Genomic DNA, 16838 nt, shown 5'->3' with positions numbered 1-16838 from the left:
CGTGTCCCATACCTGTGCTTTCCCACTGAACTGCATAGCCTCTTTGGGAACTGTTTATTCATTGACAAATCACTGGACAGGGCCGTCTAAGGCCCAGCCCTGGCAAGTCAGCTGGGAGGCCCATTATCAACCAGGGACACAGCCTTCTTCGGTGTCTCTAAATCCCCCAGGAGATGCTCACTGTAATCTGTTCTGGACTTGAGAACTCCCAGGACAGGGTGCTGCTCAGAGCCAAGATCATTAATGTCCCTGCCAAAGACGGATGCTGGCTGTGCATGTATTTGTGTACATACCTGCAGATGTTAGAGACCCAGCACATGGAGAGCTTCTTAATTAAGACTGTTAATCAGTGTGTAAACACATTTGCATTTGAATGTACATCATAGCATTGCTTATAATGATGAAAACTAAAAAACCTACGTGGTCAATAATGGGAGATCAGTTAATTTAAAGTAACTTTAGGCCAGGGGCAGTGGCTCACGCTTGTAATCCTAGCACCCTGGGAGGCAGAGGCGGGTAGATCACTTGAGGCCAGGAGTTCAACACCAGCCTGGCCAACAAGGTAAAACCCTGTCTGTACTAAAACTACCAAGAAAATTAGCCAGGCATGATGGTGCATGCCTGTAATCCCAGCTACTCGGGGTGGGGGGGAGCGGGGGAGGGCGGGCTGAGGCACAAGAATTGAACCTGGGAGGCAGAGGTTGCAGTGAGCCGAGATTGCACCGCTGCACTCCAACCTGGGTGACAGAGTGAGACTCTGTCTCAAAAAAAAAAAAAAAGGAAATTCAAACAATGGGATAATATACAGATATTAAAAATGATGCAGATGTCTATTTATTGACATGGATGCATATTCATAGTAAATTATGCAGTAAATCAGATTTCAAAACAATATTTGGAATATAATCTGTTTGGGTGGCTGCAAACCAAACATTATCTGTGGTTATATCCAAGTGATGATTTTTTTCCTTCTGACTTACCTGTGTTTTCTAATTTTTCTATAATGGGCACATATGACTTGTTTAATTTTTTTTAGTGCTCAAACACATTTTTTCTACTAGATCAAATAGGAAGTATCTGGTGGAAAATGGAGCTTTTGGTGAGTGGCTTCCTCCAGTTGGCAGCCACAGCGCCCTGCGGGGAGCCCCTCCCAGAGGGTGCAGGGATTTTGGTTTAGTTCCCCTACTCAACTACCAGTTTGAAATGTTAGTTTGTGAGAGACTCAGGAGATACCAGGGACTCCCCCTAGTCCCCACGTGGCAGGCAGACCCGGGGCCCCGTTGTCTGGGGGTCAGGTACCTGGGGGGGTGGGAGGCCCCCAGCGCCCTCAGGGCACTCTGGCAGCATGGTGAGCTTCTCCCTGGTGCTACACCTGCAGGATGGCGAAGGGTTGGCCTGCGTCCATTTCTGCTTCTGGAACAGCTGGGTGATGTTTGGAGACACAGAAGGAGTCTTCCAGGGTGTTGAGTTGCCACAAGGGTACTCCCTCATGGAAGACAAGAAAATATTCCACAATCAGCCCCAAAGTTGATGACAAATCCCTAGGCATAAGAAATTGTGCCCAACCCTTTCCTCCTCCTCTTTAGACCCAGGCCCTTTCTTCTTATCCTCTTGGAGGCTGGTTTCCGCTCAAGCAATATCAAAACTAGGGTTTCGTGACTGACTAGGTGTGGGGCTGGGGAATAACCATCTCTAGCTTGTGGATCCTTTTGTCTCCCTTTTTATTCCTAGCAGCTCTAGCTGTTGAGAGACACAGCAACCAAAAAAGGAATTTTTTGAAACTAGTCTGTTTTGGTCCTTATTGACAGCTTTGAAAAAGACTGAGTGAGAAAAGTTAAAACTATATTGAACTTTTAGGATTCCTGGTGGATGTCAACAGCCTTCGCTAACTCCCTTCTCCAGACTCACGACAATCACAAAGTACTGGCCACTATGTCACTCATGCCATTCAAGGCCCAGTCACACAATAGCATAACCCTATTTCCCTCCCTCCCTGTTCAGAGGCCTTTCAAATAAGTTATGGGGAATCATCTGTCAACTCAACATAGAACTTCTACGCTGAGAAATATAGAGCTGTCCAGTGGTGTGGGGGCTTCCTAGGAGGTAGTGAATGTCCCTGCACACAAGCGTGGAAGGAGAGGTGAGGGGAGTGCTGGTCAGAGATATGGAAGTGACCAGCAGAGCAGGATTGAGTGGGGCCTCCCCAACGCCTGCCATCTTGAACTCACCGTCAGGTCCTCCCAGGGGAGCTAGTCTTGTTAGGACAGGGGCGCATAGGGACTTACGGAAGCCACCCTTCCTTCAGGCAGCGGTTGCCAAAGCCTGGCTTATTCAGGAGGACATCTGCAAGTACCGTGAGCTGCTCACTGCCTGGCTCATCCATGCTAGATAGAATGAGACATGTGACTGGGATAGAGCAGACTCATGCCAACAACATGCAACTCAGAGCCTTTGCTGGGTAGCTGCTGTGTGCCAGGAATATATTGGAGGCACTGAATGCTGCCTTGGGATGGCACTAGCTCTCCTGGGAGCGTGGTAGGCTGCCCGAACACTCGTGGTGGTCTGATGGCATGTCACCTGTGCCTCAAAAAGATGGCGCTTCAACCCACTCACCCAAGCTTTGCATTCCTTTCCCCACTTGTCCTTCCCAAGCAGTCCCGCCTGTCCACTAGGATCGCCTTTCCAAGCAGTGGCAGATACATTAAGTTCCTTTCTGCAGGCAGCCCAAAGACCCCTCCCCTCTCTCATTGGTGAAGGTCCCAGTGAAGTGGGAAGGTCAGGGCCCTTCTAAGCAGCGTGTGACCCAGGTGCCCCAAATCCACGGAGGAGAATGGTGACCCCAAGTCCACGCACCTGAAGAAGGTGTACTGCTGCCCGTATATCCAGGGGTGAAGGGTCAAAGCGGGGTATTCGCCAAAAGGAGGGATAACGATAGAAAGCATCAGAGCCAAAAACACAAATGTGGCCGGAAGCACGATCTGTGGGAGAATAGACATGGAATAAACATGACTGTGGCATGGAGACGTCACACGTGCGCATGCACACACATCTTCATTCTTTTAAACATTTATCCTGCAGCCTCCTAATCAGCCCCTGGTGGAGAGGGTCGGGCTTCTGGGGGAACATAATAGGCAGGGTGTGCAAAGGTAAGATGTGCAGAAGAAAACAGAATGTTCTGGTGGCCACTGAAGAATCTGAATGCAACCCAGTGTTCAGCCAGACGTCGAAGGGCAGTTCAAAGAGCAAGTCATGTGACTCGCTGTTCTTTGAACCAGGGCTTCTTTTTCTAAATTAAAAAACATTAAAAGAAAAAAGAGGGCAATGACTTTGATATGTAGGGTCACTGCAAAAATAAATGAAAGCATGACTTTATCCCTCACTGTAAAAATAAAAACAATATTAACATTTTCACTATTATTCTATTTTCTTTGCTAAGGGAGGTCCAACTTACAAAGAAGATTCATGCTACCAAGAATAAAAATAAGAGTTTGGAAAGCAGGAAACAAAACCAGCAGAATCTAAAGAGGGTGCTCCTCACTGAGTTATAACCCATGTGTAAAGGATCACTCAGGAGAGGAGGGGAAGGCTGGGAGAGGAGCCACTGAGCTCAGCTAAACACCGACCAACAACAGTACCTGCGCCAGGAAGTCCTTGTGGCTGCGGATGGTGTGTTGGAATCTCTTGACCAGCAGCGCCTGCACATGCTGGAGGACCAGCTGTGTCCCTGTGTTGAGCTGCGGGCCTGGACACTCTGGCTCTGGGGGAGGCTGGCCCTCTGGGTGAGCAGCCGGCGCCCCTGGGGAGCAGACATTGGAGTCCTGGGGTGTCTGTCCAGCCTTTTCTCTGGGACCCAAGCAGAGGTGTCGAGGGTTGACGTTTTCTCTTTTCTGCTGAGCGCCACCTGTTTTGAGAGATTGAATTAATAATTTGGAAAACGCCTATAAGGTCTGGATCTCTAATGCCATTTTTTTTTTTCCCTTACAGCATTGGTTTTTCTCTTCATTTAAGTCAGCAATGAAATCTCAGGCTGGTAGCTTAATCATCTTTATAAAAATCGATTTCCAGTGTAAATTACTTATACTGAGAAATTGTATAGATTCACCTGAAATTGCCTTAAAATTCTCTATTGACATTACAGAGAACAAAATAGCTCTAAAAGCACTGACATGGAGAAGTTTAAAATATGTAACTTGGTTAATAAAAAAACAAAACTGGCTGGGTGCAGTGACTCACGCCTGTAATCCCAGCACTTTGGGAGGCTGAGGTGGGTGGATCATTTGAGGCCAGGAGTTTGAGACCAGCTTGACCTACATAGTGAAACCCCCTCTCTACAAAAATACAAAAATTAGCCAGGCATGGTGGCAGCCACCTGTAATCCCAGCTACTCGGGAGGCTGAGGCAGGAGAATCACCTGAACCCAGGAGGCGGAGGTTGCATGAGCCGAGATTGCACAACTGCACTCCAGCCTGGGTGACAGAGCAAGACTCCTCAAACAGCACAAAACAAACAAAAAAACTAAGGTGCTGGTCGATATGTGCAATACACTCACATTTATGTTTAAAATTCATGTATCCTACACAAAGAAAAACTGACATCTTATGTACACACACACACATAATTGCAAAACTCTGAAAGAATGCCCACCGGCTGTCAGCAGAAGCTCTCCCTGGGGAGGCAGAGTTGGGTAGAAAGGGGAGAGGAAGTGGGAAGCGAGACTTTAGCCTTTTGTGTATTATATGAATTTTTAAACAACAAAATACATTCACCTATTACCTGTGTACTTAAACAAATGAAAAATCAGAGTCGATGTGGTTCTTTCTGAATTCTTAGCGGATACTGAGAAGTGGTAGAAAAAGTAATGAACTAAGACTTAGGGGGCTGAGGTTTGAATATGGATTCTTACAAGATACATAAATTTGGGGAAGTGACTCAACCTGCCTAAATCTGAGTTTTCTCAGACTTCTCATCTGTAAAATGAAGGCATGGTGGCTCATGCCTGTAATCCCAGCACTTTGGGAGGCCAAGCCAGGAGGATCGCTTGAGCCCAGGAGTTTCAGATCAGCCTGTAGAACACAGGGAGACCCTGTCTCTACAAACAACTACAAAAGAAATTAGCCAGGCACGGTGGCGTGTGCCTGTAGTCCCAGCTACTTGGGAGGCTGAGGTGGGAGGACCCTTTGAGCCCAGAAGTTCAAAGCTGCAGTGAGCTATGATCGAGCCGCTGTACTCCAGCCTGGGTGACAGAGAGAAACTCTATCTCAAAAGAAGAAGAAGAAGAACAAGAAGAAAAAAGAACATTTCACAGGATTGTTTTGGAAATTTAAATGAGATAACACATGGGAGCATGCTCTAGAAACCACTGCAAGTGGTCGGTTATGTTGAAGCTATAGTTTATAGTCACTGATTAATGCTCATTTGCCGAACAACTATTGCTGGACATGGAGAGCCTAGAGGACTGTTGGTTGGTCCCCAGCTGCTTTCTTAACTCTCCTCAAGTCCCCCAGGACAAGGACAGTTGTAAAGGAATTGGGTCAGCTCAGTCATCAGCTACATTTACCTATGACGTGCCAGGCCTGGGATGCGAAGGCCAGGTGGCAGCCCCAGCCCTGGTACCTGCACTCAGAGGGGCGAAGTTCTGCAGGTTCTTGGTGCCAGATTCCCAGTTCTGCAGGCTCCTTCTCCTGATCTGGGCTCAGATTTGATGTCTGCCATGGCTGGCCCTCCCTCTGGGAGGATCCCTGCTGCCCCTCCTCTTTGCTGGCTGATATCATCTCAAACTTCTGAGCTTTGATCTCTCCCTGAAGGCTCCATCCTGACTGGAGCCCACTGACCTGGCCAGAGCTAAGGGTTCCAGGCCTGTTCAGAATCGCCAGTTTCTCCCTGGCTATCTGCTGCTTTCTAGTTACTCACTATAAGCCACCCCTTCAGAAGTGGCATTGATCCTTGTTGGAGGCTGCACAAATGTTTCTTATGATTAGGCATAATTGAAATCTGTTAGTAACAACATGAACCTGTGATCAATTAAGCAGCTGACCCAATCATTACCTCCTGCTCCTTGCTCCTGTTACCCGATAAATAACGAAGGGCTGCAGAAGCTTAAGGGGCTGCCTTTACTCATTAGAAGCAGGGAGCCCTCTTCTTCTTCGCGATGTTAGCCTTTCCTTAAAATAGTTACTTTGGTTTTTTTGTTATCGTTTCCGTGTTCATCCCTTCGTTCAGTCTTGTAATGATGTTCTCAGGCAGTAACAGTAGTAACTGCTGTAATGATCATCTCAAGTAGTAACCGTGGCAGTCAGCCACAGACCCTCTCCATGCCACGCAATGTGTGACCCCAATGCACAGCTACAGGTTCATTTAAACACTGGAGACAGGATCAGAAAATGTCATCCTTTAAGACTGAGCTAACTCAGAACAAATGTACTTAGCCATCTGAAAAGTGGCTGAGTGTGGCACTGAGCATCCTAGATTTCAGACTAAGATCAGAGAGTGAGTCCCAGTGGCCTGGGTGACTTTAGGCAAACCCTCCAACTTCTGTGAGCTCAGTTCCCCCAGATGGGGCAGACCCCTGCCCTGCCTGCTTCATGAGATTATAGTGAAATCAAATAAGACAATGGACGTTAAGTGCTTTGAGGTAAGAGATGGTTTGTAAACATTTAGTTTAGAGTTGCTAAGTCTTAATCAGTGATCGTATACTGTGTTATAACTTGGCAAGCATTAACTCACTTAATTCTCTCAACAACGCTACAGGTAGATGCTATTATTATCTCCATTTTGCAGATGGGGAAACAGGTACAAAGAGGCTAGGTACTTACCCAAAGCCAGTTAGTTTGCAAATTATGAAGCTCAGGTTTGATGTTTGGTCGGCCTCACTCCAGAGGCTACACTCTTACCCACTCCCCTTGACTGTATCTTTGGAATATCCTGTTCTACGACTATGCTGACTAAACAGTCCTCTGATGTGTAATTTATTCTCCTGAGAGGGCCTATTTATCAAGAAAGAATATTCTGCACAGGTAAGAGTCCCTAACTCTTGAATCCAGCAAAGCTTCTGATATAAATTAGCATATTTTCATTCTGGTCTTGGTTAATATGAGTCTTTGACATTGGGCGAGCTGAGATTATTCAATTTCTGTGTCAGCAGAGCTTGAAAGAAACTTGGGTTCTGTGGTGAATTGCTGCTGTCCCCTGGAGAGGACTGCTTCCTGCCCCACCCCCACTCTGCCAGGACGACTACATCTTTTGGCCACCACGTGACATACTAGGATGGGCTGGAGCATATCTGGGCTGGTTTATGTGTCCTTTCGTAGTTCTAGGCATAGTAGATAGATGTTTGGGATCACTTATGAAGAAAGATGAAAACCAAGTTATCTTAAGAGCTGATTCCAGAATCCCCATAGAAAGGAAACACTCCAACAGGAAAACACTGAAATATGCCACACTGGGAAGAAGGAGGTAACTGGTGGTTTAGGAGGTGTTAGGAACCCAAGGGCAGCAAAGGAGAATCGCTGCAAAGCTTTGCCTGTACCAGGGGAGGATTTTACAGTGTGGGTGGATGCCTCGTGTTCTATCAGAAGTGGTTTCTGTTTGCGTGGCAGGTAACCCTTCCACACATCTATCTCCCTACCTCCACCCTCTGCTTTAAACTCTCTACACTCACAGATGCTTTGTGTGGCTGTGGGTTTAATAAAAGTTCATGGAAGGAGCTAGTTGGTGCCCAGGCTGACACATGTAGAAGAGAGACTTCTAGAATCCCCAGGAATTTTGGTCCCCATGTTTTCAAAGCCCACAGACCACTAAATAAGGGTTCAAAATGATTTTATGTTGATCTCAAAGGGGCCAGGAGACTGCCATCTGAGTTGTGTTTGATAAACGCTAAGGACTCTGCCAGCTGTCACTCACGCAGACAGCGATGGATCAGAGGCCTGGTGGAGATGGCAGGAGCAGATGAGGATGATGATGTGGCAGGAACAAGAGACTGGGGATACAGCATGAGGAGCTGAGGGATGAACCTACCAACCTGACCTCCATAAGAATCCTCATTTATCCAAAGTGTCCCCATCCAGACCTAACTCAGTCTGTTATTCCTTTATCACCCAAAGCCATCTAGGATGCAAAATGCCTACTACTGGGGAGTCAGATACTATGGAGGAGTATTTGCCTGCTTTGCTGTTTCATGACTTTTTCTTTAGACTTTTTTTTTTTTTGAGATGGATTTTGCTCTTGTTGCTCAGGCTGCAGTGCAGTGGTATAATCTCTGCTCACTGCAACCTCTGCCTCCCAGGTTCAAGTGATTCTCCTGCCTCAGCCTCCCAAGTAGCTGGAATCACAGGTGCGCACCACCACGCCTCGCTAATTTTTGTTTTTTTTTTTTTAGTAGAGACGGGGTTTCACCATGTTGGCCAGGCTGGTCTCAAACTCAGGTGATCCATCTGCCTCGACCTCCCAAATTGCTGGGATTACAGGCATGAGCCACTGCGCCCAGCCCCTTAGACTTTCGAGATAGAACTTGGGAGGGAGGCGAGGAAGGGAACACGCCACAGGCTCCAGCACCATACCCGCAAACAGAGGTCCTGAATCAGAATCCTCCGTGACCTTCAGAAAAATCTGTCAAGAAGTAAAAGAGAGAGAATTTTGTTTAGTCATTCTTATTCTCAGAAAAATCTAACCCAAGCTCCGTTTTGTTGGGTATTGCTTCATAATGGGAAGAAAATACATTATGACTCTATCTAAGAACATCATCTTCTATAAATACAAAAACGTAAGCACACAGTAACCACAAGTACATAAAATTTGTATGCATGCAGAGACAGGGGGAAGTATGCCAAAAATGAAGATAGTTGCTATGCTTAGGTGGGGAACGATGGGTTTTTGCTTTTACAAAACTTTGCTCTAATGTTAGACTATTTCAAAGAACCACCACTTCTGGCACTTGACAGAAACCAGCTGGAATCTCTACTTTACCTCTTCCAGGGGAGTGTCAGAAATTCCAAAACTGCTGAGACCAAGGTCAGCCAGCGTCTCCTCCAGCTCTCTGAAAAGGCTGGCATATGCTCTGTGCTTGAAATTCTTATTTGGAAGAAGGAAGATAAGTTCTTGACCAATGCACTCCACCAGCTTTGCCTCTGGAACATGGTGGAGAACTACATCCATCAGCTCATTTACATCCCCTAGGACAAGAAAAAAGACTGATGCCAGCTCTGTTTTCCAGAACCTGGAAGATTGTGAGGTTACTCAGGTTTCCTACTTCTCTCCACTTCCCCTTTGAGGAAGAGGTATTTTGTATCTCGGCTGTGACTCTTTCAGAGGACTGATGGTCCATCAAGTCTGTTTTTAGCTTAGTTGGCTCTGAGATCATCATTGAGAGGCGGAGGGAAACGGAAGCAAAGTCCTCCCAACTAGCTAGCTGTGCAACGTGGGGGCGGAGGTTGGTGGGGGGGTCATGCAACTTTCCTGTGCCAGTTCCTCCTCTGTTCAACCAAATGCTCTGTCCCCTCAAGCTATGTTACGTTGGGTGGGTCACACTCGAGTTTCCTCATCTGTGAAAAGGGGAAAATACTGGTATCCACTTCATTGTTGTTTTTGAGGACTGGATGAGTTAAACTACACAAAACAGTTAGAGAAATACCTGGCACATAGGTGAGTGCTGGCTGCTATTGTTATCCTTTACATCATCTCGGTAAGAAATCTCTTACTCATGGTTGTTTTTCATTCTCATTCACTGAAAACTTGAGGGCTAAGTCAAAGTTGTTTTCATTTTTCTGGTCTGTCCCCAGCTATGGGGGACTTGCCCAAGACACAAACCTGGAACCGGTGACCAAGCTGAGTGAGAAGTGCCTTCCCTAAATCACGCACCCATGCCTACTCTAACTTCTCAGAAGATTGCACAGTTTCTCTTGGGATTGCACCTGCCTCCACAAACAAAACTGAATCCTCAGCTCACAGGAAATGCAGAGGGGAGTTGAGAAGCCATGGAGAGAGGCTGGGGGAGAGTAGGATATGGGGTGCGTATCATGGACTGTGAACAAGTGTCAGGTATCAACTGTTTATCTGACACATGTATACAGTCAGAATTGAATTTTATGTACAAGTGCGTATTACTTTAAAATTAAAAATCTAACTGTAAAAACCTCACTTGCATGCACTTGAAGAGAGAGTTCTCTCACACATTGTCTTGAGAGGCAGGTCAAAGGGAGAGGGATTCCAGGACTCAAAACACGACTCTTCAGAAAGCAGCTCTCAGAGTTGGGGACACCCGGTAAGTTCTTCTCTTTTTCCGTTGTTTAAAAAATGATCCATGTGAAGGGATTTCATGGTTTTCAACCAAAATCCTTCTGCCTAGCTGGACTGGAAGTCTTGCTTTATGTCAAATCTGCAAGTTGGACTTGATTGTCTTTACTCTGGGATGACTTCATACGGAGGCCAAGGAAGCAGCTCTGCCTAATAGCTCTCCAGGGGTCATATTCATTGTTCTTTTAGGAAGGAAATTGAACCCAAAGCTGCTGGATTCCCAGGAATTGTGTCTTAGGCATGTGTCAGCCTTTCCAGAAGTAGCTCTGTAGGTCAGCAGGGCTTTGGGCATCTGGGAGGGAGGTCTGTGAGTGTGTGTGTGGGATGTGGGTGTGTTCAAGTGAAAAGACTTTCAAGGAGCTAACTGGGGATTCAAATGATTTTCCCTTTCTTATTTGGGGCATAACTATTTACTGCATTTCCCACCATTCACAGCATCCCGATTCTATACAAAGAAAACCTTTATCTAGAAATAAAGTAATTTTAAAAAAAAGAATCATTCAGCCACGCAGGCCCTGTTTCCAACCTGATTTTGGCAAATCACAGTAACTTAACATATTAGTATCGATTTAAAACAAATATAAACTTCTTGGCCGAGGTTCAGAGAGCGGGGAGATAGATGCCCACAGCAAGGCAGGCTAGGAGAAAGACCCAGAAATGTCATCCTAAAAAGATGTTTTCTGTTCATCACAGGATATCTCAGTGTAAAGAGAGGGCAGGTGCATGAACAGTGATGATGCCTCTCTGGGCATGTTCCCTCCAGTTGTAATGATCGGACAACACAAATATTGCCCAGTTCTCTTGCTTCACCAGATTTCAGTTAGTAAATTCTTAACGTTTAGAAAAAGTTTGTGCTAAATAGAAAAATATGCTTTTTCTTTGATAAGCAGATACTTTCCCTATTCATTAACCTGCATCAGTATGTAAGTTTAGTTTTGCTCCTGTGTGGGAATATGCTTCTCACATATTCTCTCACATAGAGAGGGGATAGCCTCTCCACTGCAGCTCCCTGGAGATGGTGGCAGCCCTGAAAGCTTCAGTGCGTCCTAATTAAAGGGAGAATCACTGGGAAATTGGGAAGCTGAGGGGAGAATCAGGAGTGTAACAGGGGTGTATGCTATTTCCAGACTTGCCATCCACACATGCAATCTCTGACTCCACAAGTTCGTTGGAAGAGCCGTGCGTCACCATGCTTCCACTAGAGGGCGCCATGGCACACATGTAGAAGAAGCTCTCCCCAGACACTAAGGAATGTGGCCTGGAGCCAGGGCAGGGGGACCCCAGGAATGAAGGCTTACTAAGGGTAAGAGCACAGAGTGTATTCCTCATTAAAGGGAAAGGGCCTTTAGGTGCATGACTTTTAAAATCCCTTTGGGGATGAAGGAAGAAGGAAGAGGGGAAAGAAGCTCAAAGCAAAAGAACAACTGTGTGACCTTGAGAAGTACACAGTGTTCTCTTTGCTCCCATTAAAATGCATCACAACAGGACACACCCAGCAATATTGGGAGATGGCTGCCAGACAGGAAGCCAAGTATGGCCCGTCCAGTCCTTACCATCCAGGACTTGTTCTGGAGTTAGGTCATTGACGTGGGCTGGACACGTGGTGGAGAAACCCTTAGACGAGCAGCTGCAGGTCCCCTGCAACAGACGGACGGGATGACTGACAAGATGCACATCCCTTCAATGACAGCCTCTCCCTGATGCCGGCTGCGGTTACTGCCTGCTTTATTTATTTCTCACTGCCAAGTGTAGTCAACACATTTTTTTCTTCACTGTTTAATCTGTTAATTCATCTGAGCATTTTTTGGGTGTAGTCGCTTGATTTTATCCTAGAGAGGGTGTGAGTCACACACAGAGAGAAGCAGAACCTCCAAGGGTCCCTTTGGCTTGTCATCAATTATGTGGCAGCTGTAGGTTCTGCCTGTGGGAGACATTCTGTGCCTCCCTCCCCATGGGTGGACACAGGAAACCCCAGCAGCAGCCAGACACTTAAACCAGAGGCATAAATAATGCTGCCATATCATAATCGTGACCATTTGAATGTGAGCAATGCCTGTTCTTAAGAAGCCCAGAGCACATTTATAATACTTTATCTTATTTATCTTCACATCCCTAAGAAGCAGAAGCAGAGGTCATTAGCTTCATTTTCCATGTGAAGAAGAAAAAAATAATAAAAAAATGAGGAATTAAATAATTTGCCTAGGATGACACAGTTTGTCCACTTCGCAGCACAGACATAAAACTGGGTCTCTTGATGTGCTGAAGTGGTCTCTGCTGGTTGGTATTTTTTGGCTTCATCGTTTTTATGTTATAGCACCCAAGGAGGCCTCTTCTTAGTTTTCACTTACCACTGAAATTCAGATTTAATTAGGGAATACGAATGTTGACATGAAAAAAGAATGAAGCTTAACCAATTGCTCTTAAAACAGCCTAACCTTACAGTATAAGACACTCACTTCTATGTTGCACCAAACCGCACCGAACTGGCGTGTAATCTGGCATGTAATACTTGCAGACCATTTAAAGCTAGTTGTTTCATTTTGGCTAAAGCATCTTTGTAGGAGGAGGCTTCAGAATGTGTTCATCGAAATCTTCTGCAAATGGTCCCAGAACAAACACACTGATTCTGATGGCGAGAGCCTGCGTGAGTAGCATGTCTGGAGTGGCAGCCCCGTGCTGTGTGCTCCTTCTCACCCAGGCCAGGGTCCTTCCCTGGGCAGACACCTACCTCACTGTCTTTCCTTTGGCTCTGGATGTTTTTCATCTTGCGCACCAAGGTTAAGTACAAGCCCGTGCCAAAGCAGTTCTTCAGGAAGAGCGGGGTGCCTGAGCAGTAGAGCCTTCCCTGGGCAATGATGGCAATGCGGTCCCCAAGGAGATCGGCCTCGTCCATGTGGTGAGTGGACATGATGATGGTTCTGCCTGCAAGGTAGGGGCCAGGGCAATCACCAGGCCTGCCCTGGGTTGGGCGTGGTTGGTAAAGGGTGTACAGCAATTTCCTGGCTATATAGTTGCAAAAATCAGGAGTTAACTAAAAAAAAACCCAAGGGAACTAATTCAGCAGCAAATTCCAGGATATTAGGACAATAATAACTAACATTTCATAGCATCCTACATACTGTAAAGCATTGCCACACACAGTGTCTCTGTATATCCAGCATAGGATAGAGATTCAAATAATCTCTATATTAGGGGCTCATGTATTATGGTCAGTATCTAGTGAGTTTCATATGTACATTTTCTGGATCATTAAACTCTGGATTTATAATCTTCATAAAGAACACACACGTGCATACTCTCACTAACTGGAGATGTCATTAAAAGAAAACAGCAGGCCGGGCGTGGTGGCTCACGCCTGTAATCCCAACACTTTGGGAGGCCGAGGCAGGTGGATCACCTGAGGTCAGAAGATCGAGACCATCCTGGCTAACATGGTGAAACCCCGTCTCCACTAAAAATACAAAAACAATTAGCTGGGCGTGGTGGTGGGCGCCTGTAGTCCCAGCTACTCAGGAGGCTGAGGCAGGAGAATGGCGTGAACCCGGGACGTGGAGCTTGCAGTGAGCGGAGATTGTGCCACTGCACTCCACTCCAGCCTGGGCGACAGAGCGAGAAGATTCTGTCTCAAAAAAAAGAAAGAAACAAAACAGCAATGAGGATTCCAGGATGACAAACCCTCAGAGAAAGGCACGGGGCAATGCTCTGGCTCGACCACGGGGTTGAACCGTGCTGTTACCTCTATGGGCACTCAGCGCTGCCTGCTGTCTCTTCCGATCTGAGCCCCTTGTCTGAGAGGTGCCATGACAGAGGTGCCATGTCAGAGGAGCCACTTCCATCTGCGGCCATCCTCTGGAGCACTGAATGCCCAGCAGGTCACCCTCACACTGGTCCTGAGTGGTCATCTGACAGCTATGGAGCTTCTAGGTATGTTTGCAGGTGACCTGGGTCCCCATGGTCAGACAGGACATTTACCTAGAGTAGCATCCATTATTCCAGACAGAATGGCTGCAGGTCAAGAGAATTTTCTAAAATATTTTGGGAAGTAGGTTGCCTCATCAATGATTCTCTGTTTATATTTGTAAAAACCTCAGGAGGCTTTAGCTGGAACTTAGATTTACCAAGTCACTGATAAACCCCCCTGTACTCAGCTACAAAATGCCAGGTGAGAGAGTGGGGACCACAGCTAGGGCTGCAGTGAGAGCCCAGGAGACTGCGCAGTGGCTGTTACCTGAGCGATACTTCAGGAGCAGATCCCAGATCGAGCGTCTTGAGTAAGGGTCCACCCCAGAGGTGGGTTCGTCCAGAATCACCACCTTGGCATCTCCCACAAAGGCAATGGCGACCGACAGCTTTCTCTGCATGCCACCTGGAGGCACAAGAAGGACGGGAGAGTTAAGCGGCTGTGGAGGATGAGGAAGAGAAAGGCCCAGGGCCAGTGGCATTGTGGGGGTACCTTAACCCAGCAGTGGTTTGATGCTGCCTCTTAGATGTTTATAGCATTCAAAGCCCTAATTCTGTTCAGGCTTTGTAAATGGAGAAAGGGCAACCCTTGCCTCCTCGGATCAGACCCTTTGAAGACTGCAGGCTGCTGTGAGACAGTGCTCTGCAGGGAAAATGATCTGGGGGCTGCTCTTAGATTTTTGGGATAACTTCACAGAGGTGTTCCCACCCTTAGAAGCTCTCCTGCTCCAAGCCTTCCCCACCTCCTGGGTGCACTGGGGAGCCATGGATTTGCCATCTGTGGCCCTGTCTCCATCCAACTCCGAGCACCTGATAGGTCCTGAGCCTCTTCATTCCGCTTGTGGTGGAGGCCTGTGTCCTCCAACATGGCTTCCATCTCCAGCTGGGCCTCCTCCCGGGACTTTCCTTTCAGCTGGGCATAGAACAGCATGTGCTCAGCCACTGTGAGGCTAGGAGGATGGGACAACGAGAAAACAATGGCTCAGCACTTCCACTTCTAGCAGCCGATCTTACGGAAAGAATTGAGGACAAGTATTCTTGATTTGGCAATCAAGATGCTCACTGTGGTGGTGTTTATGATACAATACAAAAATAGCAGGCCCTGCTTAAATATCTAATAAGAGGATGGCTTACATAGTTCATTCATACAATGGAATAGTCTGTAAACATTAAATATTATCTTATAGAAGAATATGTAATGACATGAAAGATGTTCATGATATCTTATGTTTAAAAAAGCAATCCTTTTTATTGAAAAAAATGTCAGGTTATAAAATTGTATGCATAGTTTTACTATTCTTTATGATCTTGAAGTATATGTGTTTATCTATCTATACATGTATAAGAGAAAGTTCTAAAAAATTATATACCAATGTGTTAACAGCGGTTATCTCTGAGTAGTGAAATTACAGGTAGCTTTTATTTTCAAGTTTTTGTTTACCTACATTTCCTTCCTCCCTCCTTCCCTTTCCTTCCTCCTTCCCCTTCACTTTTCCTCCCTCCCCTTCCCTCCCTTCTCCCCTCCCTCCCTCCCTCCCTTCCTTCCTTTCTTCCCTCCCTCCTTTCCTTCCTTCTTCCGTCCCTCCCTTCCTTCCTTCCCCTCCTTCCCTTCCTTCCTTCCTTCTTCCCTCCTTCCCTTCCTTCCTCCCTCCTCCCTTCCTTCCTCCCTTTCTTCCTTCTTCCCTCCCTCCCTCCCTTCCTTCCTCCCTTCCTTCCTTCCTTTCCTTCCTTCCTCCCTTCCTTCTTCCCTCCCTCGCTCCCTTCCTCCCTCCCTTCCTTCCTCCCTTCCTTTTTTTTTCTTTCACAATGACTATGCATAGCTTCTTAGATAAGAAATAAAAGATATCTTATTGGGGAAAAAAGTAACTGAAAAGCCCCCTGAAAAGTTAGCCTTTCAGGCCGTGGCTTAAACAGGAAAAAGGAACAAGGGTCCTCCTGTCTTTGGTCCCAGAGAGGAAGTACTTCAGGGCTGCACAAGGGGCTCGGGGATCGATCAGCTGCTCTGTCAGAGCAAAGGCAGCCTCACCCTTCTGAGGGTGGAGCCCTCAGTTCTGAGCAGCAGAGGCAGAGTCCCATATTCTCAGGGACAATTCTAACTGCAAGTAGGACAAAAGACTTTAAACATGGGGGAAACCAAATAAGAGTCTGTATCTCTGCCTGTGCCCAGGCCTGGCACCCCTGAGCTGAGCTCTAGAAAAGTGTGCTGGGGGAAGAGGTGAGGAGAGGGGATGGGGAGGTCTCAGTTCCTGTGTCGCTTACTGGTGGAACAGGATGTTGTGCTGTGGACACATGCCAAGGCTCTGCCGGACTGCATCCAGGCTGGTTTCAATGTCCCTTCCCCCAACGAGCACAGTCCCAGAGGTTGGTGGCAACAGACCTGTCAGGATGGACCTGCAGAACACAGGAGTCAGTGGCAGAAGAGATGGCTTTTAGCAACATGGCTTAGGAGAGCCACCCCCACACCAGGTTCAGTGAGAATTCTCACTGGGATTCCTGCCTGGAGCTGTCAGTCAAACTCAAACCGCCATTAGCTGTGGGGCCCCCTTAGCACCAGCGTGTACATCCAGGCCCTAATGCAGAGGGCCACCTCT

General features: G+C 46.9%; 1 protein-coding gene across 1 annotated transcript in view; it reads right to left on the bottom strand.

Moving 5' to 3' along the window:
- The window catches only part of ABCA4 (ATP binding cassette subfamily A member 4), a 130824-nt gene that overhangs the window by 37147 nt on the left and 76839 nt on the right, over nt 1-16838 (bottom strand). The window contains exons 20-30 of the mRNA XM_030823299.1: nt 16507-16638; nt 15058-15197; nt 14516-14653; nt 13016-13209; nt 11841-11925; nt 8962-9167; nt 8556-8604; nt 3636-3901; nt 2854-2978; nt 2286-2384; nt 1300-1486 (exon numbers count right to left, since the gene is read on the bottom strand). Of these exons, the coding sequence (XP_030679159.1) occupies nt 1300-1486; nt 2286-2384; nt 2854-2978; nt 3636-3901; nt 8556-8604; nt 8962-9167; nt 11841-11925; nt 13016-13209; nt 14516-14653; nt 15058-15197; nt 16507-16638 (1621 nt within the window). The remainder of the gene's footprint in view (nt 1-1299; nt 1487-2285; nt 2385-2853; nt 2979-3635; nt 3902-8555; nt 8605-8961; nt 9168-11840; nt 11926-13015; nt 13210-14515; nt 14654-15057; nt 15198-16506; nt 16639-16838) is intronic.

This window comes from Nomascus leucogenys, chromosome 12 (genome assembly GCF_006542625.1).
Source record: "Nomascus leucogenys isolate Asia chromosome 12, Asia_NLE_v1, whole genome shotgun sequence".
NCBI classification, from domain to species: Eukaryota; Metazoa; Chordata; class Mammalia; order Primates; family Hylobatidae; genus Nomascus; species Nomascus leucogenys.
The sequence above is the reverse complement of the archived record's forward strand: the minus strand, read 5'-3'. Positions and strand labels throughout refer to the sequence as shown.